Raw genomic sequence first — 27,838 nt, forward strand, 5'->3', positions numbered from 1 at the left:
CCGCCCTGCGTCCGCCGTAGCACCGCCCCGTCTCGCCCCGGAAGCGCTCCCCCGCTCGGCGCTCACTTCCGCTGGGCCGGTGGCAGCGGGCGGCGGCAGCAGCAGGTACGGGCCGGGCCGGCGGCTGCTCCGGGCGGCTCCGCCGCACAGCCCCGCCCCACAGCCCTGCCCGCGGGCTGCGGCCGTGCGCACCCCGGGCCGTGTCCCCCCCCGCCGGCGGGCTTCGCTTGGCTCCGGCCCGGCCGCCCCCTGCCCCGGGCTGGTGTTTCCCCTTCCTGCCCCCCGGCCCGGCTCCCCGCCTCGCCCCCTGCCCGGGCGGGCAGCACACGGGCCACCCTCCAGCCAGGAGCCCGGCTCCGGTCCCTCCCGGCCCGGCTCCCGGCCCGGCCCGCATCCCGCCCCGCGGTACCGCTGCGGGCACAGCCCGGGTGGGCGCCGGGGCCGCGCCGCTCCCCCCGTGGGCAGCTCCGTGGCCCAGCCCGGGTGGGTGCGGGGGGTCAGCCCCGGAGTCTGCTCCCTTCCGCCGGCTGTGCGGGGACCCCCCTGCAGCACCCAGGGGACCGCGTCCTCGCCGGCAGCCAGAGCCGCTGCCGGGCAGAGCTGCTGGACGCTGCGGCAGCGGCCCGGGGCGCGGGGCTCGGGGCGTCCGCCTTCGCCTTGACCACGGCAGGTACGGCCGGAGCGGCCCTGCGGCACGGCTGAGCCTGGAGCTGCCCGGCTCTGGGGTGGGAGGTGAAAGGACTCGAGAGCCAAAGGGCACCGGACCCGGCCCGGGGGCTGGGGGTGCCTGGGGAACAGGGGAACCTGCTCCCCTGCCCGCCGCTGCCCTTGGGTGGAGGAGGAAACGCTTCCTGGGCCGGGGGCGCGGCGTGGCTCTGGGGACGGAAAGCCCTCGGTGCCCGCTTCGCAGGGTTACAGGGGCCCAGCCTCTGCGCGGGCAGCGCCGTGGCTGGGAGCACGGTGAGGCGCCGTGCAGATCCACGGGAAGAGATCGGTACCGGGCTCTGCTGAGGCACGGAATAAGCTGGGAACTGGGCATGGATCAGACGGGGAGGTACCCAGTCTGATATCCTGTGCTCGCTGCCTCCCCCGTGGAGGTTCTGGGGGAAATAACCCCCCAAACTTCATAAAAAGGAGTCCGTGAAGCAGCCGAAAGGAGATGCGTTACAGGAGTCTGTTCTCATCCTCCGGAGGTGCTCTATGTCGTACGCAGTTAGCCAGGGGCACACGGCTTGTCGGGGACACCACCCCTGCGGCAGCGGGGGCTCACGCGGGGTTTTGCCATCTGCTCTCTCTCGGGGCGTGGGATGCTGAAGGGGTGCCTCGGATAAGCAGTTGCTTTGGTCTGGTTTTCTGTCCCCAGGCCTGGCCGTGGGATCCTGGGCTGCTTCCCGTGCCGCTCAGGCTGTCGGGCTGAACAGACTTGACGCTTTGGGACCCCGAGGGGCTTTCCGGAGGTGTCGGTCCTTACTCAGATCAAGCCAGGCTGGGAGCTCCGCGGTGGCGGCGGGAGGTGTCTGGCCTCAGAGCCCTGCGGGGCCTGGCTTTCCTGGGAGAAGAACAGCCCCTCTGCGGCGGGAAGCTGTCGGTGGGGCTGACGCCACGGGACAAAGCTCGTCTGTGCATCCTGACACCTCCGGAACAGGGTCCTCGGCGTCTCTGAGGGCGCTTAACTGGTGTTTCGGGGGGGACACGGGAGGTGTTATCCCCGCTCGAGGTGATCTCTGGGCTTCTGCTGCTTGAAGTCCCCCCCGGCTCTCCGGAGCACGATGCTTTGGGCCTCGTGGCGTTGGGATCCCCGCGTGCCGCTTTGCCCGGCAGCGTGTGGTGCAGAGGACACCGCGGGACTTCCCTTTTTCTGTTTGTGGGCTTTGTTCCCCAGTTACTGGTTGATGGGCTGTATCGGTTGTGGCTCGTTATTAACGTGTACAGCCACGCTCGTGGCCCTTCTGCCATCTGTGTTCACTAAGGGCCAGATGCTGGCGCTTCGGGGCTTCTCTCGGGCGGCAGCTCAGCAAATGAATTGATCTGCCACGATTTTGGGCACCTTCCTAATGCCGCGGTAGGTTTGGCAGGGCTTTGACCCGTGAGTTATTAAAAGGGGCACCTTAACCTGTTGGTTGATGGGAGACGGACCCACTTGTGAAGCATGGGGGTTGGTCGGTAGCAGGTTTGCGAGGGGACGCGCTGGCTGCCAGCCCGCTGGGTTCGCGGACTGTCGTCTGTGCTCGGCGCTGCTGTTAATCGGTGGCTCCTCTCGTTATAGAAGGCACAGGATAATTTGTGGCACTCGCTGGCTTTGTGGGGGGACACTGGGGGATATTTTTACAACTTAGGTGAGAGCCGCAGGGTCTTGCTGACCCTCAGGGTTCGGTGGTGCCGGGTGCCCGTGCCGTGCCGTGGCAATGCGGGCGGGCTGTTTCGCGGCAGAGCACAGCCCAGCTGATGGATGGGACGGTCCTGGGCCCTTCGGGGAGATGTGAACGTTTGAGCCGAACTTGAGACGCGACAGCAGGCTCACAGCCCCACGTTGCTGCGTGCTACAGGGCTGAGCGTGAGCTAAGGCTGGCTTAGGCCAGTCCTTAGGAAAAATATCTTTTGCCCTAGGGAACGTGCGTGGGGCTCGTGGGGCTTTGTGCCGGCTGTGGGGAGAGGCGTGGGGCAGAGATTGGGTCAAGCACGGGGATGGGAGCTGTGCCCATGGCTGTGTGCTGTCTGCAGGACAGGATACACCACATAACCCAATTTTTTCCCCTCTTTATTCATTCCATTGAAGTTCAGCATGAGGCTCTTTAGCTGCTGGCTCTCCTATCCTCAGCCACTTATTCTCTTCCAGGCTTGGGTTTTTATCTTCCCCGCTGGCATCTGCCTGGTCCGGGGGGTTAATTCACAGGCGGGGCTCCTTCCCGCACCGGGGCACACAGTGCTGCTCGGAGGTGTGAGGAGCCATCACCGCCTCGTGCCCGCCTGGCCTTTTGCATTGGCTTGAATTTTTTCATTGCATTGGCTTGATTTTTTTTTGCATTGGCTTGATTTTTTTTTTAGTCTGCCTTAATTTTCTTTAATTGTGCTGACTTTGGGTTTTACCAATCCACCTCAAGTGCTTCGTTTGCAGCTGCGAGAGGGTGCGTTACTTGCTCGTAGGAGTTTTCTTTCCCTGCTAACCTTCAGCTGACCCTCTGTTTTCTAGATGAGCTGTTTCCTAGAAGCTTGCCCTTTGAGTTCCTGCTCCTCTTTGCCTCTCCCTCCGCTTTAGGTGCCAGTGTATACCCCCTGACGCGCGGGGGGCATGTGTTTGTGCGGGGCTGGAGCGGATGCATCTCCCTGCGTTTGCTTCCTTCCTTCCCTTCCTGCCTGCCTCGTCAGACCCTCCTGAAGACACACAGCAGGCTGGGTAGATCAGAACTTAACTGTCAGCCAGTAAACTCCCATCCTGGGCCGTCACGGAGTCTGTAGAAAGATCAGCGGAGCTACGGCAAGCCCTCTTGCTGTAATAACCAGGGACCTGGGGTGTCTTGGGCAGGGTTTAAATGCTCGTGTGGTGCTTGGATGACTCGTTCCTCTGGAAGAGCGGCAGCGGCGCTTCCCCTGTATTCCTTCTCAGGTAATGGGTCTCTTGCTGGAAGCTGCAGAACTCCTGTCAGCAGCATCTCAGCCTCCAAGGACGGAGGAATTGGCCTAAAACAGGGTGGTAAAAGCAGCTGGGGGTCGTTAACGAGTTTTCTTCTTCCACTCGCCGTAAGAGGAAACGAGTGGCACCAGCAACGGCTTATTTGGCATCGGCGGCGTCCCCGGGAACCCGCTGGCAGTGCCTGCCTCGGCGAGAAGCACCGTGCCCTGTTTGTTGCTGTATCTCGCGTTTAGGAGCATCTCATTCACCCGGGACAGCCGAATTTGGGAGCCTGCTGGCATGGCAGCTGGGAGGAGGGGAATGGCTGAGCTCTGCCACGTTCCCGACCCAAGGGCCTGAGATTGAGGAGGGGTCTTGTGCCGTGCCTGCGCGGGTGCGTCACTCAGCAGCTCTGAAATGCAGGTCCTGGGAGGAACACGCTGTCCTGCGTTCAGCCGTGTGAGCTCGGCTGCAGGATTCCTGGGTTCTCCTTTGGCCTCAAAGTGCTTCATGAGCAGCAGAAAATCAGATGCTGCAAACCATGGTGGTGCTTCCAGCTGGGCCACGGGCTCCTTGGTGCTGCATTGCAGGAGCAAAATAACCTCGCTAAAGCCGCGTCCATCGAGGAAGGTGTCTGTAACAGCACCTAGCAGGACCCTTCTGCTGCGTGTTGCGTGAACATGGACGATGTTTTCCACCCCGAGGCAGGTGGAAGGGGAGCGTGGGAGGTAGAGCAGTGTGGCCACTGTCGTGCCGGGGGTCTTAGGAGCCCCAGCGCAATGCTGCTCTCCCGAATTTAGTCGTCCCGGGTGAATAAGATGAGAGGTAAAATGCTTCGGTGAGCCCCTTTCCTCCCAGCGGCTGGCGCGGGACTGAGCGGCGCTGAGCTCCCCGCATCTCCGTATCCCTGAGCCTGGCCGGCGCGGCCTGCGAGGTGGGAGGTGCAGGAGGGATTGATAACTCGTGCTCTGGTTTCACCGTTGGTGGGGGCTTCAGAGAGGAGGTCTTCCACCGCCCCTTGGCTGCGGGGACCACCCGAGGGCAGGGGGCGGATGGTGCGGGAGCCCTCGTACCCTGGGATGGTAGATCCAGGGTCGCAGGGAGGGTGTGGGTTTGTGCCGCTGCAAAGGCTCATCCTCAAAATGGACCTGAGGAGCCCAAACCAGGTGTGGGTGAGCTCTGGGTGCTCCCCTCCAACACCCAGCTGCCGTTTTGCTACCAGATCCTTACAAACGCTTTCAACCCTCTCCCCTTGAATCCAGTTTGCAACACCGGCTTAAAATAAGTTTGGCAAGAAGACAGGATAAAACTCGAGCTGCCACAAGGTCAGGGGCTTTCTGTCTTCCTTGTTTTGTTGCTGCAAATCTTGCATCCAGTCCCACCTCGCTTTTTCTGAGTGCTGGTCCTGCTCCCGGCTGTTGGGAGCTGCTGATCTGCTCAGCCCCTCGCTGGGAGATCAGTGAGTGCTGGGATGTTTTTCCCAGCCTGGGAAGCAGCTCGGTGGGAATTGCTGGAGCAGGGGGAGCAAACACCTGTACTCGGCTCCCGGCTCGGTGCCACGCAGCGAGCGCTTGCTGCCGTCTCCCTCCCTGCCTCCCTCCCTCCCACCACCCGTTTTTGCTGCCCGGGTGGAGGGTGTTTAGCAAGGGCAGAGTAATTGCAACTTGCCATAATGACCTAATCAATCAGATCTGTCCAAACGAGGTGATCGAGGCTGTTGGCTCTGCTTCTGACACCCTCCCCACTTCTGTGTGCCAGAAATCTGGCTTATTTACTGTTGGGCTCCAGCTCGGGAGAGGGGACTCTGCCCCATCCGTCCCTTTGTCCAGTTCAGGCTGGACAAAGACGCGTGTAGAAAGAGATGGCGTAACGCGAGAGCTGCTTTGCAGTCCCTGAACCGTTTCCTTTGCCCTCCTTAGAACTGGAGCCAGGCAGCAGCGTTGGACCCTGCCCAAGGGCTGAGCTCAGGGGACTTCACCTTCAGCAGGGCTGTGCCAGCGCCGGTCGTGTCCCAGGGCTGGCAGGCAGCCCTGCCTTGTCGCCCTTGGTTAGCCTGGGGGGGATGCAGACGGTGCAGGGTGCTGAGCACCCAGCTTTGGCGGGTGTTTGGAGCCTTGCTCGGCCTCTCGTCACCCTGCTCGAGGCGCTGGGTTGCTTCAAGTCTGGTCCTGCCGCTGCGGAGGTTGAGGTGTTGGTGTGGGGAGCGAGGGGTGCGCCTTAATTCTTGAGCTCAGGCTGAAGGAGGAAGCGGCAGCTTGCTTTTTGGAGGCTTCTGTCGGCACTGCAGGGCTTAAAGGAGTGGGGGAGACGGGTGGCCGTCTCTGTCTCTGAAATCAGTGGGGTTTTGGATGGCTAAAACACACGCTGCGGTACCCGGGGGCTCTGGGAAACTGGGAAGCCGCAGGAAAGCAGCAGGCGTGATTCATGTCTCCGAGCCGGCTGCAGAAATTCCCCGGTAGGCTTCAAGTTTGCTTTCCAGGCACTTCTGCAGAGCAGGGCTGACTGCGAGCCAGGTCGGTGAAATCGGAGGGACTGCAGTAAATCCTCCTTCCTCTCTCTCTTGCAGGACGGGATCTGCAGTGAGGCGCAGAGAGCTGCTGCGGCGCAGCCTGGGAGCTCCCGCTGTTTGCTAGAGAGCCGTCGGCCTAGGGGGGGAAAAAGGCTCTGAATAAATCCCAGGTAACTGAGGCAGGGAGAAGTGTTGTGTCTTACACGAGGCTGCCCGGGCAGCGGCCTGCTCATGGGGCAGCTTCGGCAGGACTGGGGTAGCACGGTGACGGACTTGCCCCCTCTGTACCAGCATCGGGACCGCGCTGCTAACACCCACAGCAAGCCCCAAACCGATGCAAATTCTTTCCCTCTTACTGCTCGCCAAGCTGGCTCTGGCTGTGTGCTCTGCCCGGTGGGCTTGGCCCTCAGATTTTATCCAGATTTTCTTTTCATCCCTGTTGGGGATCCCTATCCAGCTTGGACAGGGAACAGAGGACACAGTTCCTCTGGCCGCATCTCGTGTGCTCGCAGGGGATTGCTGCATTTGGCTTTCAAGATGCTCATTTACATTTTAAAACCATTTGCAAGCTCTTTTTTTTTTTTTTTTTACTTGGCTTTGCTTTCCATGCTCCTGCCCCTCCGGAACAGCAAGGCCACTGCGGGCTTTCAAGGACGATCCTCTGGTTTCTTTGCTGTTGAAGGAAAGATGGGTGAAACAGCCGTAAAAGACAAATCCCCGCTGACCTTTAAGAAGGGCTATCTGCTGCCTGCACATCGGGCTTCCGCAGCCTGCCAAGCCGTAAATCTGCCCTAAACTGCCTGAATTATATAATATAGCCCCAAGTGCTGGGCGGAAACCTCGCGCCCTTTGAATTTAAAGCAACACTGCTGGAGCAGGGAGGGTTTCTGGAAGAGGCTACTTTTGATCTTGCTGGCGTGTTCGGTCGGGTGCTGGCAGACTCTTGCCCCCCTCGGCTGTGCTGTCCCCTCGCTCCAGCGTTGGTCTGAGCCTCGGGTTTTGCTCAGTTCCTCTTCCCATCCCAGAGCTGTTCCCTGCGTAGGTGTGAGGGAGGGCTGGGGGTGAATTTTGCCTAGAAAAGTGTTTCTCAGATGAGGAGACACAAACCCAGGGGAGATCACCGAGCCCTTGCGGCGGGGACGAGGGCTGCCCAGCTCCGCGTGGGGTGGGGTGAGCAAAGTGGCTGCTGGTGAGAGAAGCAAGTCGGGGCTGGAGACTGAGCAGGGGTGAACACTGGCGTCTTCAGTGACTCCTTTCCTCCTCCTTCTCCTCCTACACATCTTCGTTAGTGAACCAGCTGATTCCCCACTCATCAGCAGAGCCTGTGGTGCGCCGGCGTGGCTGCGAGGCACTCGCCCTCCCCAGGGGAACGGGCTCCTCTGGCAGCCGTGGGAGCCGAGGGCTTCTCCAGGCACTTCATCTCCTTGTGGCTCTTCCCATGAGATCCCAAGCTCTTTCTTTCCCCTGTTTTTCCTTCCTGGAGCATTCTGTAGCAGCCTCAGCAACGAAACTGTCAACCCTCAACCACTCTGGTCTGCCTCTCCTCCCAGGGACGTGCCGCTAGCTGGAGGCCACCATGACGGACTCAAAGTACTTCACCACCACCAAGAAAGGTAAGAGAGGCAGCGGGAGGGTTGCATGTTTTTTTCCCAAAATAATCAGGCTTTTCTTGCAGCTGTATAAGCCAGGTGGGGAGGGCTGTCCCTGCAGCGGTAAGCCAGCTCGTGTGGGAATGCCCTGAGCCCATGCGGGATGCTGTGGCTGACGCCCTGCTCCTTGCTCCGACGCAGCCGGGGTGGCTCCTGGGCTGCCATGGGGTCAGAACACCTTGTCACCAGCCCCCTGAACCCAGACAAGGCTGTTTGCCGCTGGCTTATCGGCTTCAGCAGCGCAGGAGTGGCTGCGGGACGTGGGCCCCCCTGAGCTCCCCTGGGCTGGGACAGAAGCGCTTGGCGTGTTTGACTTAAGCACTTTCCAGACCAAGGAACTCGTGGAGGAAAGCCATGTGGCGTCTTCCTCTTCAATCTGCCTGCCCGGGAGTGAATAAAGAGCTCAGCGTGGCTTCACGATGGCCGGAGACGATGCCCTTCAGCTGGGTCTGGAGCCGCTGGTTGCCCCCAGCAAGGCGCTGGGCTGGGGGATTGCTGCTACACGCAGAGCAGGCTTTGGGAGCCACCATCCCTTGCACGGGCTTGAGGAGCAGTTCCCAAAATCCGCCTTCATTCTCTGCTGCGGGTGCCTGCCATCATCCAGGCTGTGGTGGGCTCCCCAAGGCTGTTGGTGGCCTCGCAACAGCCTTGTGCGGGGCTGGGGCTTCACTGTGTGCTGTGATAACTGCCCCATAGCCAAAAATACCCACCGAATAAACCCTGTGTCCTGTGCTTGAGGTGTGGGGTGCTTGTGCTCATCACTTTTGCAGCATCTCCCATCCCTAAAGCCCTCTGGGGCTCTCATGGGGCTGGAGAAGCTGCAGGGACGCACCAGGATGCTCGTCTCTGTTTCTGCAGATGAGAGCTGAGCCCCTAGAGCAGCCCCAGCCCTCGGCACGACATTTGGGAAGTTAAATCCCCCTTTCCAGCTCCGAGCACCTGGCAAAGGAGCCCTGGCACGCAGCGGGTGGGAGCTGTGCCCACCCTCCCCTGGGAGCAGCACCCAGCAGAGAGGTGGGTGCCCTAACCGCTAAGCTCCCCCTTTTCCCCTTCCTCCAGGGGAGATATTTGAGCTGAAAGCTGAGCTGAACAGCGACAAGAAGGAGAAGAAGAAGGAGGCCGTGAAGAAGGTGATAGCGTCCATGACTGTCGGCAAAGATGTCAGGTGCGTGGCCGTGCTGTGTCAGGGATGCCTGGGCCAAACCGCACCAGGAGGGTGCCCGGACGGCTTGTGGGCTCCCGTGTTCCCCCGTTGCCTCTTAGGGGTTTTCGTGCTGGTTTTTGTCTCGGGCGAGGACTGAGAGAACTCCTGGCCACAGCTAGACCTCCTGCTACGGAAGGAAAATGTTTGTGTAAGCGTGGCCATCTGGCAGGCGGGGGCTTGCCTGGCTTTGGTAGTAATCTGGCTAAAAGAGGATTGGTCTGGCCGCCAGATAAGTTTGTTGGGATTATTGCCGCTTCCTTCAAGTGTTACTAAAAACAAGCAGAAACCCCCTCTGAGCCTTTATGGTAGAGGGTCAGTGTCTCTGCTTCGGTGTCGATACGCCTCTTGCAGCCACTCCAGCCCAAAAGGTCGGGCAGCTGCTTTTCCCTCTCCTTGATCCGTCGGACTGAGCAGCCCGTGGCCCCTCCACCTCCTCCTCCCCCCACGGACCCGTCCCTGCACACCCTTGGCATTACACGCAACGTCAGTGCTTTGCTTTTCGTGGTGCATTTGAGAGCAGGTGGAGGAAACCCGCGGCATGAGCTCTGTATTTGGAAAACCGGTGCGTCCCCAGCTCCCAGAGCACCCGCAGCAGCAGGTAATGCTGTCTTGGGGCCACCGTGGAGAAGATGACACAGGACATGGCAGGGACTTTCCTGAGGCTGGTCAGTGCTCTCAGCAGAAGCTACATTGATTGGAAAGGAAATATCGGTTGTGGCAGCCCATTTTTTTTTTTGGTGTGTGCGTGTTTTAGGCTGCAAGAAAGCAGTTTGCTGAAGTTCACCCCTCCCTGGGAGGTGCCGGGAGAGCCTGGTTTAGCCTGGGCTGAGAGCAGCTGCGGTGCGTGCCAGCTCTGCCGGCAGTTCTAGCGAGAGTTCTCTCGGCGAGAGAACTAGCAAAGTGCGGTATCCCGGGCTTAGGGAGGCCTGGGTTCGATCCTGCAAGCGATGGCTGGGCTTGCAGTGGCAGAGAAGCTTCTAGGAGCCCAGGGACATCTGTCGGGCTGGGATAACTCCTGCGTTAGCCCTCTGATTTTGATTGCCTCTCCTGAGGTGGTTTAATAGTCCGCTTGGGCTGTCCGTATCTTTAATAGCCTAATTGGTCTGTCTGTATTGTCTGTGGTGAAACAGCGTCTCTGGCACCCCGCAGCTCTAGGGCGTTTGGGAAGGGGAAGCCCCCAGCTCCGTGCAGGCAGCTTGGCAGCCCCGCTCTGTCCTAGCAGAGCATTGTTCCGCTGCAGGGCTCGCCCGGGGGAGCGGGGCTGTTCCTTACGCCCAGTCCTGGGTGTTTACTTCTCTAACGTGACGTTTCTAGTGGAGGACGTGGGGTGAGCGCTCAGCAGTTTGCAGCAGGGCAGGTTTGACGTCCGCAAAAGCAGAGGGCGGTTTTGGTAGGGCTGTGCGGGAGGCGAGGGGGGAACAGCTTGTCTCCCGCGTCCTCTCGCAGGCACTGGAGGCTTTTGCACCGTCCCGTGATGGCTGGGTGGTGTTGCACCTTCTTCCAGGGCAGTGGACACGGACTGGAACTGGGATACAGCAGAGACGTGTGGGAGAGCTCAATTTCAGTCCGTTAGGGGCTGTTTTGAGCTGCTCTTGATACAGATCCGTAAAGAAAACCCACTGGGGATGGGTGATTTAGCCACATCTGCTGCAGGGCGGGCTCGGGTCACGGGAGAGCCTGGGGTCTTCTGGCATCAGGAGTGGGTTGAGCCATGGGAAGGGGATGGCCACACGCCTGGGGAAGTGTGGGGTCCCATAGGCGGTGGCACCTCCTTTCCCCGGCTCAGCAGCGTGGCCGTGTCCTGCCTTACGGAGGTGCTTTGTGTTTCAGCGCTCTCTTCCCGGACGTGGTGAACTGCATGCAGACCGACAACCTGGAGCTGAAGAAGCTGGTCTACCTCTACCTGATGAACTACGCCAAGAGCCAGCCGGACATGGCCATCATGGCAGTCAACACCTTTGTGAAGGTGAGAGGAGGGGGCTGCGTGCCTGAGGGCTGCACACTGCAGCGGGACAGTTCAGCCCACTATGTGCATCCCTGCTTTCATGTGAGGCCACGCACTAAGCTGCTATGTACCCCGCTCCAAAGAAGGGAGCGTGGGCAGGTTTCCAAAGCCTCTCTCCTAGGGAGTAGGGGCTCCCCTAGCTCTAGATAACTGAGCAAATTTGTCCAGTAATGCAGAAGAAAAACATTTTCTTGGCAGCTGTACTGTGCCACTTGCTCTGTCAGTGGCAGCTTCGGTTGTGGGCAGCTCCCGTGATCGAACTGCCGTCATGTGAGCTTACACACTGAAGTCTCTGCAGCTGAGAAAGCCCTCGTGATCTTCCAGTTGGAGTTGGGAACTGAAGAGCATGTTTGGTAGGAGCCAAGATATTGCCAAATCACTTTGTGAAAAGGCTTGGTGGGCATTAGGGGGCGTTTTGGCTTTTTAGGGAAAAAAGAAAAACAAAAATACCAACAAAAAAACCCCCAAACCAATAAACCCGATCGATGCATTTCCCAGGTCAGGTGGCTGTTCTGCAGGGCGGCAGCTGATTTCAGATACTTGGTGTAAGTGATGAAGACATCACATTCCTGGAGGTGTGTTTGGAGCAATGGTGTTAAAACTCTGTGGGTGACAGATTGCAGAACAAGAGATCAAACCTCTCTCTTGGGGGACTTATTCTTTAGAGCTGAGTGTTAAAACCTCTAGACTTCAGGTACCCAAATGCAAACGGAGGTCCCGAAGCCACCACTGATGCCTGTGATTCAAGGAGAAGAGCCCCTGGAAATCTGACCTCCTTCTCATCCCCACAGGACTGTGAGGACCCAAACCCTCTGATCCGGGCTCTGGCTGTGCGGACCATGGGCTGCATCCGTGTGGACAAGATAACGGAGTATCTCTGTGAGCCCCTGCGGAAGTGCCTGAAGGACGAGGACCCTTATGTGCGCAAGACAGCAGCCGTCTGCGTGGCGAAGCTCCACGACATCAATGCGCAGCTGGTGGAGGACCAGGGCTTCCTGGACACCCTTAAGGACCTCATCTCAGACTCCAACCCCATGGTGATTGCTTTTTGCCTTCTCCATCCTCTCTTCTCTTCATTTGAATGGCAGTAAATGCTCTCCTTCCATCTCTACATGCTGACTCCTTTCCTCCCATGCTCCCCTTCACTCTCTCTTTGGTGCTTAACAGATAACTTTTGGGGACAGCTGTTTCTGAGGGTTGCAGGCTGTGTTCCTTGTCCTGTAACCCTGTCTTCCTGGGAGGAAGGTTTCTCCCGTTCCTTGGCAGTGCGTTATTAGTCTGTTCCCCGTGGGGAGGAGGCTGCCCTGGCCAGCTCGGCGCAGGGGACGGTGGCAGAGGGGAGCTGATGCTTGGCTTTGGTACCACGTAGCTGGCAGCTTTTGCCTCTGGTGAGGGTTTCCTGGCAGCTGGGCTTTGTCTCCCTGCCTTTCCCCAGGCGTGAGAAACTGTAAAGCCTGCTTTCCCCAGGGTTTCTCTTCCCCCAGCCTTCGCTGCTCTTCAGACCTTGCCACAGGCGCAGCAGCGAGGCCGGGAGCTGCCGCCGAAAGTGATGGGGCTCCAGAGAGCAGCCCGACTGCCCGGGGAAGGGGAGCGAGAGTGGGCTCCTCTGCACCGGGCACAGGGCCAAGGCTGACTCCGGCTGAACATGTGCGAACCGTTGGAGATGCGGCGTGGGTGGTGGGACCGTGCTGGCGGTGATTGCTCATCTCCTGAGGATCAGCTGGTGGGGAGGAGAAGCTGGTGCCCAGATGTTGCTGGGACGCGAGGTGCCGATACAGAGGATGCAGCTCATCCGCTTGCACCAGCTTTACCCCAGGCTGTTGAACCACATTTGGTGTCACCTAACGCTTGCTGTCACCTAACACGTGCCCTGTCCCCTCTGGCAGGTAGTGGCCAACGCAGTAGCGGCTCTCTCAGAAATAGCGGAGTCTCACCCGAGCAGTAACCTCCTGGACCTCAACCCCCAGTCCATCAACAAGCTGCTCACGGCCTTGAATGAGTGCACCGAGTGGGGCCAGATCTTCATCCTGGACTGCCTGGCAAACTACATGCCCAAGGATGACCGGGAAGCCCAGAGGTGAGGGAGGCTCTGGGTGCTGCTGGGGCAGCGATGGCTTCAGGGCACCACGGACCAGCCGGAGCGGCGCTGGAAAGGGGAGGGGGACAGGCGGGTATCGACACTGCCTGTTCTCCAGATATCTTCATCCTCCTGACCCTTGGCATCCCGCTTGCGGGAGGTGGGACAGCCGGCATCTGCCAGGCTCCGTGCCTTGGGCACGGCCATCTGGGGACTGCCGTGGTCCCATAGTGAGCCCTGTCCCCTTGCTGGCACAGGGGTTGTGCTTCTCGAGCTGCTTCAAAATGTGGCCTTACTGTGCAGCAGGGGAGGACGGGCACTAGGGAGCTCGGAAAGGGGGTCACTGCAATAGGGTTTTGTAAGGCTGGGAAATAACCATCATCGGGGCATTTAAGAGCCCGTTCAGCATCTCTTGGGAAGGTCTTAAGTGCTGCTCAGCTGCCCTGCTGCACGCTCTGCCAGTGCCTTGCTCTTCTTCGTCGGTACTGGCAGCAATGTTCAAGCAGGGAGGCGGGCTGTGATCGTTTTCTTTCCCTTCTCCTTCCCCCTCACCCCTGACACCTCCAGCATTTGCGAGCGGGTGACGCCCCGGCTGTCCCACGCCAACTCGGCGGTGGTGCTCTCGGCGGTGAAGGTGCTGATGAAGTTCATGGAGATGCTGTCGAAGGACCTGGATTATTACGGCACGCTGCTAAAGAAGCTGGCCCCGCCGCTGGTCACCCTGCTCTCCGCAGAGCCCGAGCTGCAGTACGTGGCTCTCCGCAACATCAACCTCATCGTGCAGAAGAGGTGGGTGCCCCGGTGCGGCAACAGGGACAGCCTGGCTTGGGCTTTCCCTCTTCTCTACGGGCGCTGCTTCCCAATGCTTCAGACCCTCTGATGGCAGCAGTGTCAGGGCTTTGCCGACACAACCCGTTGCATGAGTTTTTTTTCTTTTCTAGTATTTAAAATCCAAGGGCTGGGCGCAGAGGATGATGAGAGTTAATGGGCGGGGAACTAAGCTGGGATCTCCAGGAGGCGGAGATTTTGATTTATTTATTTGGGGGGGCAAAGGATGGAAAGGCAAAAAGCTGAGACTTTGGTTTAGTCATTAAATGTCTAGTGAGGAATTTTTGTGCGATCGGCTTGTTTCTATGTAGTTGTCCTCTTTGAGTAAGTGCTGAGAGTCCTTTTGTTCCTTTGCTGATCTAAAATTGCTGGTGGGCGGGAGGTGTCCGAGGCCCCACACGTGTGCCCCGAGCAGAACTGGCCAGCTGGAGAGCCACGCTCCGCAGTGACAGCCGCAGTCAGTTGATTTGTCGTCCTACCAGTTATCGCCGTGGTTGTCTATTAAAAATAGCAGCAACTTCTGGGAGAAGTGGAAAGCAATTAGTGTCCCTGGGAGCGGGAACGTGGAAGGCAGGTTGGCTCCTTGGAGCTGGACCTGGCCTGTCCCTTCCCCAGCTTAGAGAGAGGATGATCTGGTGAGAAAGGTCCGGCCTAGCCCTGGGGTCTGGGCTTGCATCCCTGCTCCCGCAAGACGTCCCTTCCAACCTTGGCAAGACAAACGTCCCCTGTTGCCTTGCGTCTGGTCTTTGTTTGCGGCAAGGTTGTGCTCTGTCCCCTGCACGCCAGCAAAGGAGAGCCAAGGGACAGAGTCCTGGGGGGATAATCAGGGTATCTCGGATTTCTTGGCATTGAGAGGGCCCCCAAAACCTTGTGCTTGTGGCTGAGGAGCCTCATTCTCCTGGCCCAGAGCTGCTCGCTCTCCAGCTCTGGGTTTCCCCAGCTTGTGTCCTCAAGCCTTCACCATCCCAGCTCCAGCCTCAGGCAGGGAGCGGTGATTCATGCTTGTAGCTGGCTAATGGGGTAATGAATTTGCATGGACTGCAGGGTCAGGCGAATGAATCCCCATCCGCCTCCTGACCGGCGTGCAGCTTTCTGGGGAGGACAGCTCCCCTTCTGCACTGCTTTGCCTGCTGGTCGCTGCCTGCGTCAGAGCCTGGAGGTGGGAGCAGAGCTCAGATCTTGCTTCTGAGGGAAAAGGCCTCAGAATCATCTAGACTAGAGGAATCGTCTGGTAGCGGTATTGGGTGTCTGGAAAGCTCTGGAGAAAACCATTGTTTCTGGAAGATTTTTGATGTCTCTCTTTGTGGTCAAAGTGAAGGAGCGTGCGTCTCCCTTAATCGCTGCCTCTCGTCGTCCTCCAGGCCCGAGATCCTGAAACACGAGATGAAGGTGTTCTTTGTGAAGTACAACGACCCCATCTACGTCAAACTGGAGAAGCTGGACATCATGATCCGCCTGGCTTCCCAGGCCAACATTGCTCAGGTCGGGTTCTGCCTGACTGTGCTGGGTGGGCACCAAGGGGGGTGTGCAGGGGGCTGCAGCCCCACGGGGAGGGGATTCGCCCGAGAAATCCTAGGCCCAGCTTTGCAGGATGCGGGCGGGAGCAGCTGTACCACCCAGTCTGCTTCTGCTGGGTCACCGCCCTGCTTTTCTGGTGGCTCTTCTTGCAGCTGGGCTCTCACTGTCTTGTCCCCTCCGGCAGGTGCTGGCAGAGCTGAAGGAGTATGCCACGGAGGTGGACGTGGACTTCGTAAGGAAGGCAGTTCGAGCCATCGGCCGCTGTGCCATCAAGGTGGAGGTGAGAGCTGGGTCGCTTCAGGTCCCGATGGCAGCTGTGGTTAGGCGAGGCATCGCTCTCCAGTGTGTGTTGGATGAGCTGGAGGTCATCCCACCCCAGGAGTTAGCGCTGCCCCAACAAGCTAGAGCCTTCGTGGGCCTGGGGAGGAGCCCCAGGTGTTCCACGGGGCACGTACAGGGGTAAGGAGGGTATTTCATCCCCTTACCCTTCGCTGCTGGAGCTGTTTTAGGATCCCTGCCCGCCCCGTGCTCTGTTGCAGACCCAGCTGCCTGCAGCTGTGCCTGATGTGTTAATGCAGCGGGTGATACAAGTGGCTTGTTCGGGAAGGGCTGGGAGGGAGCTAACCCCTTACCGAGGCGCCCGGAGGCTTTGCTTCCTCTCGGGGGTAATTTGACGAAGGGGATTATTAGAAACCTTGCTGTGGCTCTGCGTGGCCCAGGTACGGGCAGGCTCACAGGCAAGGCCGTGTAGCTTTCGGGCAGCTGACGTCGCACCGGGTTTACTGCAGAGCATCCTCAATCACATGAGGCAAACGGCTCGACACCAGCGAGCCGGGCACTGGTGAGAGGCAGGAGGAGATGTGCTGGAGCTGGCTCCGACTTCGCCTCCCACCGGGAGCTGAGCTGGCCTGGCTCTGCCGTTAGAGCGATCCCTCCCCTCCGCAGCGAAGCCAGCCTCTCCCGGGGGATTTATTGCCATGACACTAGCTGGTTTTCCCTGGTAACGCTGAGCTGTGCGGCTGTGCGGATCCAAACTAAGGCAAGGTGCCCTGGCAAACCGAGGTCTGGGCTCGCTGCTGCGCTCCTGCACCCAATGGCCTGAAATACATCCTGCGGGAGCAGGGGGCAAGCGGTGTGGGGTCAGAGGAGGCTCTGGGAGCGCGCAAGGGGGATGAGGAGGAGCCAGGCCTGGATTAAAGGGGCAGGAAGGGGAGACCACGCTTGTGCATCCCCTGTTCTGGTCTGGGTTGGGTTTGGGGGAGGTACGGAGGGGATAAGGGAGGGGGCGTGGGAAGGGCAGCGGAGGCTTTGGATGGGGCTGTAAGAGCATCGCTGCTGACTGACCGAGCCCCTCCGACAGCAATCGGCCGAGCGCTGTGTCAGCACCCTGCTCGACCTCATCCAGACCAAAGTCAACTACGTGGTGCAGGAGGCCATTGTCGTCATCAAGGACATCTTCCGCAAGTACCCCAACAAGTGCGTGGCGGTGGACGTTCCCGGTCCTAGACGGGCTCTTTCTGCCCCTCTGTGCTTGGGGGGGGCCTGCAAAGAGCCAGGCGTGGGCGAGGGACAGGCTGCTGCTCCCTCCTGGTGGGACAGTCGGTGCGAAGGCACCTGGAGCCTCCCTGCAGTGAAGGTGGCTTTGGGTTTTTTGCTGCTCGGGGTCGTGATCACCGGTCAGTGCTGCCCCAGGAGTTCAGCTGGGGGCAGGAAAGCCACCCCCAGCCCCGGGGACATCTGCAGTCCCAGATCCAGAGACCCAAAGGGACAGAGCCGTCAGAGATTTTGAGGCCCCTCGTGTCAGCATGAACAGTCTGTGGCTCTTAATTCAGCAGTCCTGACGCTGGAGCGAGGGCGGCAGGAGGAGAGGGGAGCGTTCCAGCTGAGCCAGGATGAATGGGCAACTGGGTGATCAGGAGGTCGTGTACTAATAGTGGTAATAAATACTAATGAACTGAATTAGTAATGGACTAATCTGCACAAATAGCCAGTGATTCGGGGCTGCTGCAGAGAGGACAGAGACCAGATGAGCGGGGCTGAGAAGGTAACTCAGCAGCGGGGCTGGTGAGCAGGGGAACATGCTCTGGGGCCGGTGTGGGATCGGCATGGGCAGTGTCACGCTGTGCCACAGCCCTGGGGAGAGGGGACAGCCCCAGGCAGGTGGCAGGGGCTCTTGCCGGTGCCCTCAGCAATGTCCTGGTTCTGCTGAGGGTGATGGAACGTGGCTTGGGGTTAGAGAGGAGCTGGGACTCGGGTTTCTTGCTTTCTGTGAACGCGTGTCCTCTCCTCGGTAGGTACGAGAGTGTGATCGCCACTCTCTGTGAGAACCTCGACTCCCTGGATGAGCCTGAGGCCCGGGCTGCCATGATCTGGATCGTGGGAGAGTACGCCGAGCGGATCGACAACGCCGACGAGCTGCTGGAGAGCTTCCTGGAGGGCTTCCATGATGAGAGCACCCAGGTGTGGTGGCATGGGGGGACAGCCCCCCATGCGATGAGGGGGTCTGGCTGCCAGCAGGACCAGCTGGTTGAGGGGTGACACTGTGACAAAGCTTGTGCTAATCAGAGTGTAATGAAGCAATTTGCTCTAGCAGGGTCGTGAAGGTGCTTTCCTTGCAGATGCTCGGGGCGATGGTGTCCCATAGCGGCTTTGAGTGTAGAACGTGGCCCATGAAGTGCCACCACGGTGGTGTCCCGAGCACCTTCCCTCTGTAATAGTTGGGAAGGACCAACTGGTTGTTCTGTGTGACAGGATCAGCCCTTTGGAAGTGGAAAACGGAGTCAGATGGCTGAAATGAGCAGAGAGACCTGCCTGCCCCTTCTGCCAGGGCAGCTGAGGCCAGTGGTTTTGCCTGTGGAAATTTTGGGGGGTTTCCCTCTATGGAAACTTCCTACAACCCCCTGTGCGAAACACCATGAAACTAAGACACAGTGAACAGGGGAAAGTCTATAAATACGAAACAGCAAAGCCAGCGATCCTGGCCACCCTGTCTCAGGTCTGAAGGGACCATCAGAGGCGAATCACTGCTGCTTATCCTTGTAAAAGTCAGAGAATGCTCTGGCCTTCGCCCTTGTGGGACTGTGTAACCCGGTCCCAGGATCTTGCCCAGTAACCTCTGTGTCAACCTGTGGCTCTGACGGGCTGAGGGTGTGGTAATTGGCTTGAAACCTGGCTGGGAGCCACGCAGGGTGCCCTGACACTTGTCACCGCCTCTTAAGCGCTCACCGTGTGTTTGGTCCCTTGAAAGGCAAGTTGGGGTTACGTCCTGGCAGCACATAAGGGAAAAATTCACGTGTTCTTGCACAAAAATGGTGTGAGCTGCCTGTCTGTCTCTCCCTGAGCCTGTTTGTCTGCCCGCAGGTTCAGCTGCAGCTGCTGACGGCCATCGTGAAGCTGTTTCTGAAGAAGCCCACCGAGACGCAGGAGCTGGTGCAGCAGGTGCTGAGCCTGGCCACGCAGGTGGGTAACGGCTCCTGCGTGAGGGACGAGCTTCCCGTGGGTTTCACCACCCCCCCCAAGGCAGCGGGAATGGCTTGGTAATGCAGCGCCCATGACAGGAAGCAGATAATTGGAGCTTAATTCTGAAAAAGCTGACAGTTAAAGTCCTGGAGAGTGAGGAGACAGTCTCCCGTAGCACAGGAGGTATCTTGTGCTGTTTCCCTGCTAAGGCTGGTGTAGCAAAGCGGTGTAGCCTCTGTACACCAGAGGTGTGACATAAATAGCTTTAACTTTTATCCCTGTGATCCCTCTAATGCTACAGCAAGACTTAGATGGGGCCAAGGTGCTCTGAGTTGCTCTGTAGTAGCCGCAGCTTCCCCTTGCCCCATGGCTTCGGCCCTAACCCCTGTGCTTCCCCAAGGACTCCGACAACCCCGACCTGCGGGACCGCGGCTACATCTACTGGCGCCTGCTCTCCACCGACCCCGTGGCTGCCAAGGAGGTGGTGCTGGCGGAGAAACCCCTCATCTCCGAAGAGACGGATCTGATCGAGCCGACGCTCCTGGACGAGCTGATCTGCTACATCGGGACGCTGGCCTCCGTCTATCACAAACCTCCCAGCGCCTTCGTGGAGGGGAGCAGAGGGGTCGTGCACAAGAGCTTGCCCCCGCGAACGGGCTCGTGAGTATCTCCGCTTCCCCGGGGTGACTCCCCACTCCACGCAGGGACTTCCAGGGCTGGATCCGTGCAGATGCGCAGGCCGAATGCTGAGCCAAGCGGCTGCGGGGCTGCCATGGCCGTGCACAGCACTGTGCGGAGCTGGCTGTGTCCGTTGTGCTGGGAGCTGAGCTGAGGCCCCCTTCCCAAGGGGAGGTTCCCCTGTAGGAGCAGGGCTGTATGGATTCAATAGGATCCTTACAAGGCTGAAGGAGTCATCTCAGACCTAAGTGGAAGGTGATCTCAGCGAGAATGTGTTGAAGTGATGGGAGCCATGCTGGGACAGGGGGTCTCTTTGAACGCCCGCTGCGAAGCCCAGCTGGGTGACCCCCAGCCCTTGTGTCTCCAGTGGGACCTGTCGGCTCTGCCGGAGCTCCTCAGCGTCTCTCCCTCACCCTTCCTTTAGGAGCGAGAGTGCCGAGAGCCCCGACGCAGCCCCCTCGGGGGTGCAGGCGGTGGAGCAGCCGGCCGTCATCCCCACTCAGGGCGACCTGCTGGGTGACCTGCTGAACCTGGACCTGGGCCCCCCGGTGAGCGGGCCTCCCATCGCCACCTCCTCCGTGCAGATGGGCGCCGTGGACCTCCTCGGAGGTGGCTTGGACAGCCTGGTACGTCACAGCCCTGCGTGCTCCTTCCCCGGCGCCCGGCTGCCCTGGCAGCATCGGGCTTGATGCTGGCTCCTGTCTGGAGCTCCCGGGGATGGGATGGGCTTGTCCACCCAGAGACACCTGGGCTGGTACTTTCCTTCTACAGCTGGGGAAGACGGAGGGGTGCTGCACCCTAATTTATCTTGTCCTCATCAGGTGGCTGGGTGGGGCAGGGGGTTAGTGCTCCTGAGTGCCTTTTCTCTTGGTACGTGAGGTCTGTGTAGATGCTCCCGCTGTCCATGCTGTGCTGCAGGGGTGACTCCTCTTCCTGGGTCCCCCTCTGAACCCCAGTTAAGCCCCAGAGATACCCGTTAAACCACCCTGTGGGGTCGAGACATGCCCGCTCCCAGCCCGTGGGGTGCTTTAGTGGGTATATCCTGCACCGGGAGATCTGGAGGTGGCAGCTCGTCCTCCTGGGAATGCAAACCAAGCAGCGGTTTGACCACGGGGTGGGTGAGGAGGGATGGAAACCTCTGCCTGGTTGGGGCTGTCTGCCCTGTGGGTGCTGGCGATGATCCGGGCTTCCCAAAGGAAAAGAGTTTGGAGTTTTCTCCACTGCCTGTAAAAGCCAGCAGAGATCCCCGAGGGGAGGCAGCATCGCTGTCTCTTTGCCTGCTGCCTCTCCGGGTCCGTAATCCCCCAAGTGCCGCCCTGGCTCTTTGTGGGCTTGCAGGGTTTGGTAACGGGCCAGTGCTGAGTGCAGGGACGAGACCCCCCAGTCACGCTCTGTCCCCGGGCTCCAGGGCAGCCACGGACAGACAGATGGACGGGTTGGCAGTGTGGCAGGACTAACCTCTCTTCCCTCCTCCCCTTCTCTTGTCTCTCTGTTTTTGTCTCCTCTCTTCTGGCTTGTCTCTGCATGTGGCTGGCTCTTCTCTCCGCCTTGCCTGCTTCTGCTTGGAGATGGGGGACGAGTCGGAAGGGGTATGGATCCGCCCTTGCCTTAGCCCTCTAGACCACGCGTAGCCCCAGCGCCCGTGCCCGCCCCCAGCTGCCCCCGCTCCCCTCGCGCAGCCTGAGCCCTCGTGTTCAGTGCCCCAGTGACACCTCGCTTCCCTCTGGGGACAGCCAGGCCCCCAACAGCTCCTGGCACGCCAGCTCTGGGACCGCTGGAGCGTCCCTACCGACTCTGGGCCCTCGCTAGCCCACACTGATGCTTTTGGAGAGTCCCTTGGTAGGGCGTTTTGTGGGACGCCCGTGCCCTCGGCGCGCTGGCCCCTGCCACTGCTGATGCCCCTTTCTTGTCTCTTGCAGCTGCGAAGCGATGTGGGAGGCAGCCCTGCTGTGAGTGTGCCCTCGCGCCCGAACCCCTTTCTCGCCCTCTGCCTCCTCCTCCTCCTCTCCCTCGCCCCACAGTGCCCCCCATAACCCGCTCCCTTGTCCCCCGCAGATGGGTGGCGGCAGCAGCTTCGCACCCGTGCCCAGCACCGCGATGCCCGCGAACCTGGGGGCACCCCTCGGCAGCGGCCTGGGAGACCTCTTCGACCTCACCGGTGGGGTGGGGACCCTCTCAGGATCCTACGTGGCACCCAAAACGGTGAGTGGGACAGCCGACCCCCCGCCGCCGGCTGCTGGCGAAGCTCAGGGCTGCGGCATTAAGGGGGACAGAGACCCCCCCATGCCCACTCCACGCTGCAGGGCCTCCCGGGGGGAGGTGGAAGATGAACCCCCTTTTCCTGGCATGGCAGCAAGCCGATCGAGGGTGGTGGTCTGCAGATGGAGAGGATGTGACAGTGCTTGACCGGGCATGGGGATGCAGGGCAGAGGTGGTCTGCGTGTTCCCCCGGCTGGCCTGGAGCCCTAAGCAGAGGGAAGAGCAGGGATCTAGCTCTGATTTTGGGGCTGTGCTGTTTCCCCGTGTGTGGGGTGAGGCTTGGAGGACTCTGCAGCAGCATCCCGTAACGCTGTGTGTCGGTAGCCGTGAAATGCTCCTGGTTTTACCAACGCCCTGGGCAGCTCTGCCAGGCTGGAGAGCGCTGAAGGGTTCGCTTTGGATAAAACCCCAAGGGTTTCTTGTCTCCTTAATCCAGGTCTGGCTCCCTGCCATGAAAGCCAAGGGGCTGGAGATCTCCGGCACCTTCAGCCGGCAGGTGGGCTCCATCTCCATGGACCTCATGCTAACGAACAAGGCCCTGCAGGTCATGTCCGACTTCGCCATCCAGTTCAACCGCAACAGGTGAGATCCCTCCTGGGCTGCGTCAGCGGCGACCGGTGAAGGTGCTGCGTGACGCCTCTGAGCTGGAGCGGTTGCGTGCGAAGGGTGGGAGGAAGGGGCTGTGAAATGGCTGCAAGGGCTGGGAACAGCCTCGCGTGATGACCCTTCTCTCTCTGATGGCTGTGGTGGTGATGATCGTCAAACCAAAGCCTCTAAGAAGTTGACTGAAGAGGCCGTTCCTCTGGGGTCTGACCACTGTCCTGTTATTTGTCCTCCTGGTGAACCGATGCTTCCGTTTCCCTCAGAGGGACACAACAAGGGATGGCCCTGAGAGAATGGGGCAGGAACGCTAAAAACGGGTGTTAGTCTGTGTAGGAGGAAGGGGTGAGATGTTGGGGCTACCTGTTACTGCCCCAGGGTGGGCAGGGCAGCCTGGTCCTGGTCCTGGGCTGTGCAGGTGCAGCAAGATGAGCTGGAGCGTTCCTGGGGTCCGGGTGGAGGAAGGCAGGGAGCCCCGAGGTTGGCCCGGAGCGGATGGCCAGTGCCTTCTGCCGTCAGCCGCCGCCCCCCGCCCTGACCCCCCGCCCTCCTTGGGTCTCCCCCCAGCTTCGGCCTGGCCCCGGCAGCTCCTCTCCAGGTCCACGCGCCCCTTGCCCCCAACCAGTCCGTGGAGATCTCCCTTCCGCTGAACACCGTTGGCTCTGTCATGAAGATGGACCCCCTGAACAACCTCCAGGTGGGGAATGCCCGGGGGTCTCTGCTCCCGGGGAGCTGGGGATGGGGCAGGGGGTGCCCCAGGGTGTGTGTGCTCCCTCAGGAGGGAGCCAGATGGAGGTGGGACAGCAGGAACCGGGCGAGAAGAAGTGCTCAGCTCATCACCTCTCTGCTGTCGGAGCTCAGCCTGACTCTGGTTTGACCCCCAGCTCCACGCAGGCAGCTTCCTGCGCGGGGGAAGATCAGCGGCGGAGCCGAGCCTTGGTTGAGCGTCTGCTCGCAGCGTCCCAGGGCGGGGGGAGAACATGGAGCTGTATGTCCCGGGAGGGAGCGGGGAGAGCAGGCTAAGGGGGTGCAGCCCCGGCAGCTCCCCCATTTCCCTGTACACTGGGGACAGCGGCACGCCTGGGAGCACGCTGGCGTGCAGGGCGTGGGTGCTGGCCTCTCCAGCTCCTTCAGGCAGCTGCCAGTCTCTTGCCTGTGATGCTTGCCGGATGACACCTGGCTCAAGAGGGATCGGTGGTGTACGGGGGGATGGGGTGGGATGCTCGGTTTGGGAACCGCTCGCCTGCTGTAGGTCGGAGGAGGTGTTGACGTCCCCATGTCCTTCTGTCCCAGGTTGCGGTGAAAAACAACATCGACGTCTTCTACTTCAGCACCCTGTACCCACTGCACATCCTCTTCGTGGAGGACGGGAAGATGGGTGAGTTGGAGCACGGGTGGCTGTGGCTCCTGCAAGGTGCACTTCTGCCACCGTCTGTAGGTGCCGTCCCGGCCCCTGACATCCTCTTGGCCGTGTTCCCCGCCCTGGGGATGGAGCCGTGGGGAGCCAGGTGCCCCTGGCAGCCTGGAGCAGGCAGGGACACTGCCATGCCAGCGTGACCAAGCTGTGGCTACCTGAGATGGCCTGAGCCACCTTCTAACTCCTCGCTGCCAGGGAGAGCTCTCGCTTCACTCGCTGCTTATTTTGCCTTCCCTGGCACTCACCAGCCTCTTCCCAAGCCAGCGTAGTTTGCTAACCCCCCCCACAGCGGGTAGCTTTCCTGCGGCTGGGTGAGGCTGGTCTTGGGAAGCTGTTGGAGGGGGGGTGGCAGTGTGGTGGCCCTTCAGCCACCAGTGACGTGGCAGTGTGGCCCCTGTACCACTTTCGGGAGGTGGAAGGGGTTCGGTCCTGTGGCTTCACTGTGTTGGTTTCCTTCCTCGCTGCAGAGCGGCAGATGTTCCTGGCCACTTGGAAGGACATTCCCAACGAGAACGAGGCCCAGTTCCAGATCAAGGACTGTCCTCTCAACGCAGGTGGGTCCAAACCCTTCAGAAGGACCCAGCTCAGCTCATGGCTGGCCGCTGGGGACCAGCTCGTCCCAGTTATCCCAGCCCAGGCTGCGGGGAGACAGGAGCTCTTTCCCCCTGTGCCCACCCTGTATCTCCAGGAAGGAGCTGCTGCTTTGCTTGCTGCTTGACTCAGAAATGCTCTGCCCGGTGGGGATGGCCCTGCTGCCGGGGACAGTTGCTGTGCCCGCCCTGGCATCAGTCTCCGTGCAGCAAGAAGCTGAACTGGATCACGCAGCCCCAACGCTGCCCAGCCTCGCAGCAGCCTCTCCTGGCCAACCCACGGGCAGGGCAGCGGTCCCGTGCTCGCGGGCAGAGCAGGCAGCCGTGGGCAGGAGCTGGGCCAGGCTCCCTGGCACCACCTCGCTCCCCCAGCTCCTTCCCTGGAGACCTGGTGCCAGGCGGGACGTGCAGACCCCGGGCAGGGACAGCCCAGTCCTTTCAGTCCCGCTGGCAGCGGCGACCTGACCTTTGTGGAGCGAAGCTGGGCGGCTCCGCTTGTGAACTGAGCTCTGGGCTGTTGCCTGCTCTCCCCGGGGAGGACCGGGAGCCTGCTTGAATAGAGCCCTTCTCCTCGCTGCGTGGGGACGGCGGGTTTCGGATGTGCTGCATCGCGGGCTGGGGAGAGGGAGGGGAGGAGGAGATGGGGCAGGAGCAGGTCCAAAGGGAGCTGATGTTCAGCCCGGTGCCCTGCCCCGAGCAGCCCCGCAGCAGCTCTCTCCTCCCGCGCAGATGCTGTTAGCAACAAGCTCCAAGGCAGCAACATCTTCACCATCGCCAAGAGGAACGTGGAGGGCCAAGACATGCTCTACCAGTCCCTGAAGCTCACCAATGGCATCTGGGTGCTGGCAGAGCTCAGGATCCAGCCCGGCAATCCCAGCTTCACGGTACGCCCCTTCCCCTGCCTGCCTCCAAACCAGCCCCGAGGCGGCTCCAAGCCGAGGCTGCTGCCCACCCTGCTGCCCACCCTGCCTTCCCCGCTCTCTGCTCGGAGCTTGGGTCGGGCCGGATGGTCCTGCGGCACGTCTGCGGTGGCGGGACCCCCCCGGCTGCTGTCGGTGCCAGCTCCGTCCCCCGTGCCACTCCTGGCGTCCCTCTCGCGTGGGGCGGGCGAGACGCGGTCTGTGCTGGCTGGCTGGGCTCTGCAGCAGCTCCTGGTCCCCACTGAGCTGCCCTCCCAGCACTGGGGAGGCACCGCGGTGGCAGCGAAAGGAAGGAGAGAGGTCCCAGCCCACGACACCTCTCCGTTAAAATAAAAACCCCATCCCCTTCCTGGGGCTCTGCCCGTGTGCTGGGCAGCCCGACTGCAGCTGCAAACAGCCTGGGAGCGGAGGTCTGTCCTCGTGTTGGGCGTGAGCCGTCCCCACGTCCCACTTTCCCTGGCCCGTCCCCTTCCCCACCTTCCTCGCAGCCTGTTTTCTTTGGGTTGGGACGAGCTGTGTCTCCTTGACTCACCTCTCTGTGTATCTCCGTACCTGCTGCCTGCCTGCCCTCGCCGGCCTGCCCGCTGTTGCAGGATTTGGAGGTTAGCAGACTGGTTTTTACCCCGGCTTTGGGCTGTCTCTGGCTGCTGCCTGGTTATTTCTCCCCTGATGTTTTTACCTGCCTGCCGGCTGCCCTGCCAGCCCTGCGTGTCTCTTGGTGCCTCTTGCCTCTCCCTCCCGGCAGGGCTGGCACGAGGCCGGTGCCAAGAGCGGAGCTTCGTCGGAGGTGAACGTTTCGGAGGGTCAGGGCGTTCCCGCCACCCTCCTGGGTTCACTTGGGATGAGGATAGCCGCACATCCTTATCCCGGAGGATTCCCTGCTCGGCACCCCTGTGCTGAACTCTCCCCGCTCGCCTGCGGGCTGAGGAGCTAATTGATTTCAGACTCGTTTAATATTTAATCTTTGAGCAAATAACCGAAGGGGGCTTGTACCGCTTAGGAGAGGAAGATGCTTTGGGGGGAACGGTTCACCCTCGAGCTACAGGCAGCGACTCAAACCCCAAGAGACGAAGCGTGCGTGTGCCGCTGCCTGCCCCGCTGCCTGCGCTGCATGTGGCTGTCTGCTCCTCAAATGGGCGGGGGGAGCACCAGCAGCCCGGGGAGGGCGTTTAGGGGGCTCAGTGCCTTTTAATATCTTTTATCCAGCCGAAATAAGGAGCTGGGGCCGCCCCGTGCCCCGCGGGGGGGATGCTGCAGCATGCAGGGCTTTGTGCTGTGGGGCTGGTGGCTCTCGGGCGTGGGGCGAGGTGCCGTGACCCCCTCTCCTCCTCTCCCCCTGCAGTTGTCCCTGAAATGCCGAGCGCCGGAGGTGTCCCAGTACGTCTACCAAGCCTACGAAACCATCCTGAAGAACTGAGGTGCTGCCGCAGCCCATCCTCCTCCTCTCCTCCCTTTCCCGCCCGAGGAAGCGGGGCCGGACCCGTGTGCATGTCTCCCCTCCTTCCTGCCAAGGAACCAGCCCCTGGGCATCTCCCTCCAGCCCCGGGGCCCTGAAACGGAGCCGTGCTCCCATCTCCGGCGGGGCTGGGGCGGGCGGAGGAGGGCAGGGGCCTCCTGCCCCGTCCCTGCGTCCCTGTAGAAATAATCTGTGTGTGAGTAGTGCGGTGTCCTCCTCGCTGATGTTGCCCCCTTTTTTTTTTACTTAGCCGCTGCAGGTGAGGGGCTGCTCTCCTCCTCCTCTGTGTGTCCCCCCCACCCTGCAAAAATCCACCTCCCCACTGGTGCTGGGTCTTGCGTCTGCCCAGGGCGGTGTTCGGGGAAGGGTCCAACACGCCTCGGCCCTGGGAACAGCAGCCCCGGGGCTCGCTCTGAGCCGAAGGGCCGTGGGGTCGGGTGGCTCTTGCGCCAGCTCCCCATGGAGCCCTGGCTTCTTCCTTCCCCCGCGGCAGCTCCTGGCTGTCCCCACGTTTGTCCCCGGGAGCTGAGGGTGAGCCCCAGCCCTGTGGAGAGGGTCTCTCCCCCGGGGGAGCTGTTTCCAAAGGTCCCAGAAGGGCTTGAGGATCTCAAACCTGAGTAAAAAAAAAAAAAAAAAGGGCTTTTCCGGCCCCGTCCAGCCCCGCAGCAGGGCTGGGAGGGCTCTGAGCATTGACTCCCCCTGCTCTCGCCCCCCTCTGCCCCCCAAGCCGGGGCACCCGCCCCTCCCCAGCCCCACGGCTCCCCCTGCTCCCCGCTGTCGCCCATGGGTGCTGGAGAGCCTGTGCCGCCTTCCCCCCGGGGGGACACTACTCCTTTCCCCCCTTCCCCCAGAAATAAAGCCACGGGTCGCCACTAACTAGAAGCGTTCGGTGCAGGAAATATCTTAATATATAAAATATAAATATATTGTATGTTCACTTGTTTTAAGCGAACGTTGAATAAAGGTGACATCTGCCCATGGAGCTGCTGTCGGGGCGGTGGGGGGGTACCCTAAGCTCAGTGCCTGAGCCGTGGCCCGGTGCTCCCTCGGGAAGCAGGA

The 27,838-nt window shown here is 60.7% G+C and overlaps 1 protein-coding gene and 1 non-coding gene across 7 annotated transcripts; both read left to right on the forward strand.

The window, feature by feature from the left end:
• On the forward strand, window positions 1-27,755 carry AP1B1 (adaptor related protein complex 1 subunit beta 1). 6 transcript variants are annotated; one of them, XM_072879751.1, is made up of 24 exons: window positions 1-105; window positions 6,177-6,289; window positions 7,603-7,732; window positions 8,828-8,933; window positions 10,803-10,938; window positions 11,769-12,014; window positions 12,864-13,054; window positions 13,622-13,843; window positions 15,244-15,364; window positions 15,585-15,680; window positions 16,761-16,876; window positions 17,695-17,860; window positions 18,761-18,859; window positions 19,260-19,519; window positions 19,962-20,163; window positions 21,106-21,126; window positions 21,457-21,486; window positions 21,593-21,739; window positions 22,233-22,378; window positions 22,964-23,093; window positions 23,690-23,774; window positions 24,281-24,367; window positions 25,133-25,287; window positions 26,666-27,755. In XM_072879751.1, exons 3-24 carry the CDS (start codon window positions 7,696-7,698, stop codon window positions 26,738-26,740), a joined length of 2,874 nt encoding a protein of 957 aa, XP_072735852.1. In that variant the 5' UTR covers window positions 1-105; window positions 6,177-6,289; window positions 7,603-7,695; the 3' UTR covers window positions 26,741-27,755. The 6 variants fall into 6 exon arrangements, with proteins under 6 accessions (XP_072735852.1, XP_072735855.1, XP_072735854.1 ...); XM_072879754.1 differs by having other exon boundaries at window positions 7,613-7,732; XM_072879753.1 differs by having other exon boundaries at window positions 7,670-7,732.
• LOC140660143 (small nucleolar RNA SNORD125) lies at window positions 22,496-22,600 on the forward strand. The gene has a single exon (XR_012045350.1). It is a non-coding gene; the product is annotated as a small nucleolar RNA SNORD125 (small nucleolar RNA).
• Window positions 27,756-27,838: the final 83 nt, after the last annotated feature.

The sequence above is a fragment of the Ciconia boyciana genome, chromosome 15, assembly GCF_034638445.1.
Source record: "Ciconia boyciana chromosome 15, ASM3463844v1, whole genome shotgun sequence".
NCBI lineage: Eukaryota > Metazoa > Chordata > Aves > Ciconiiformes > Ciconiidae > Ciconia > Ciconia boyciana.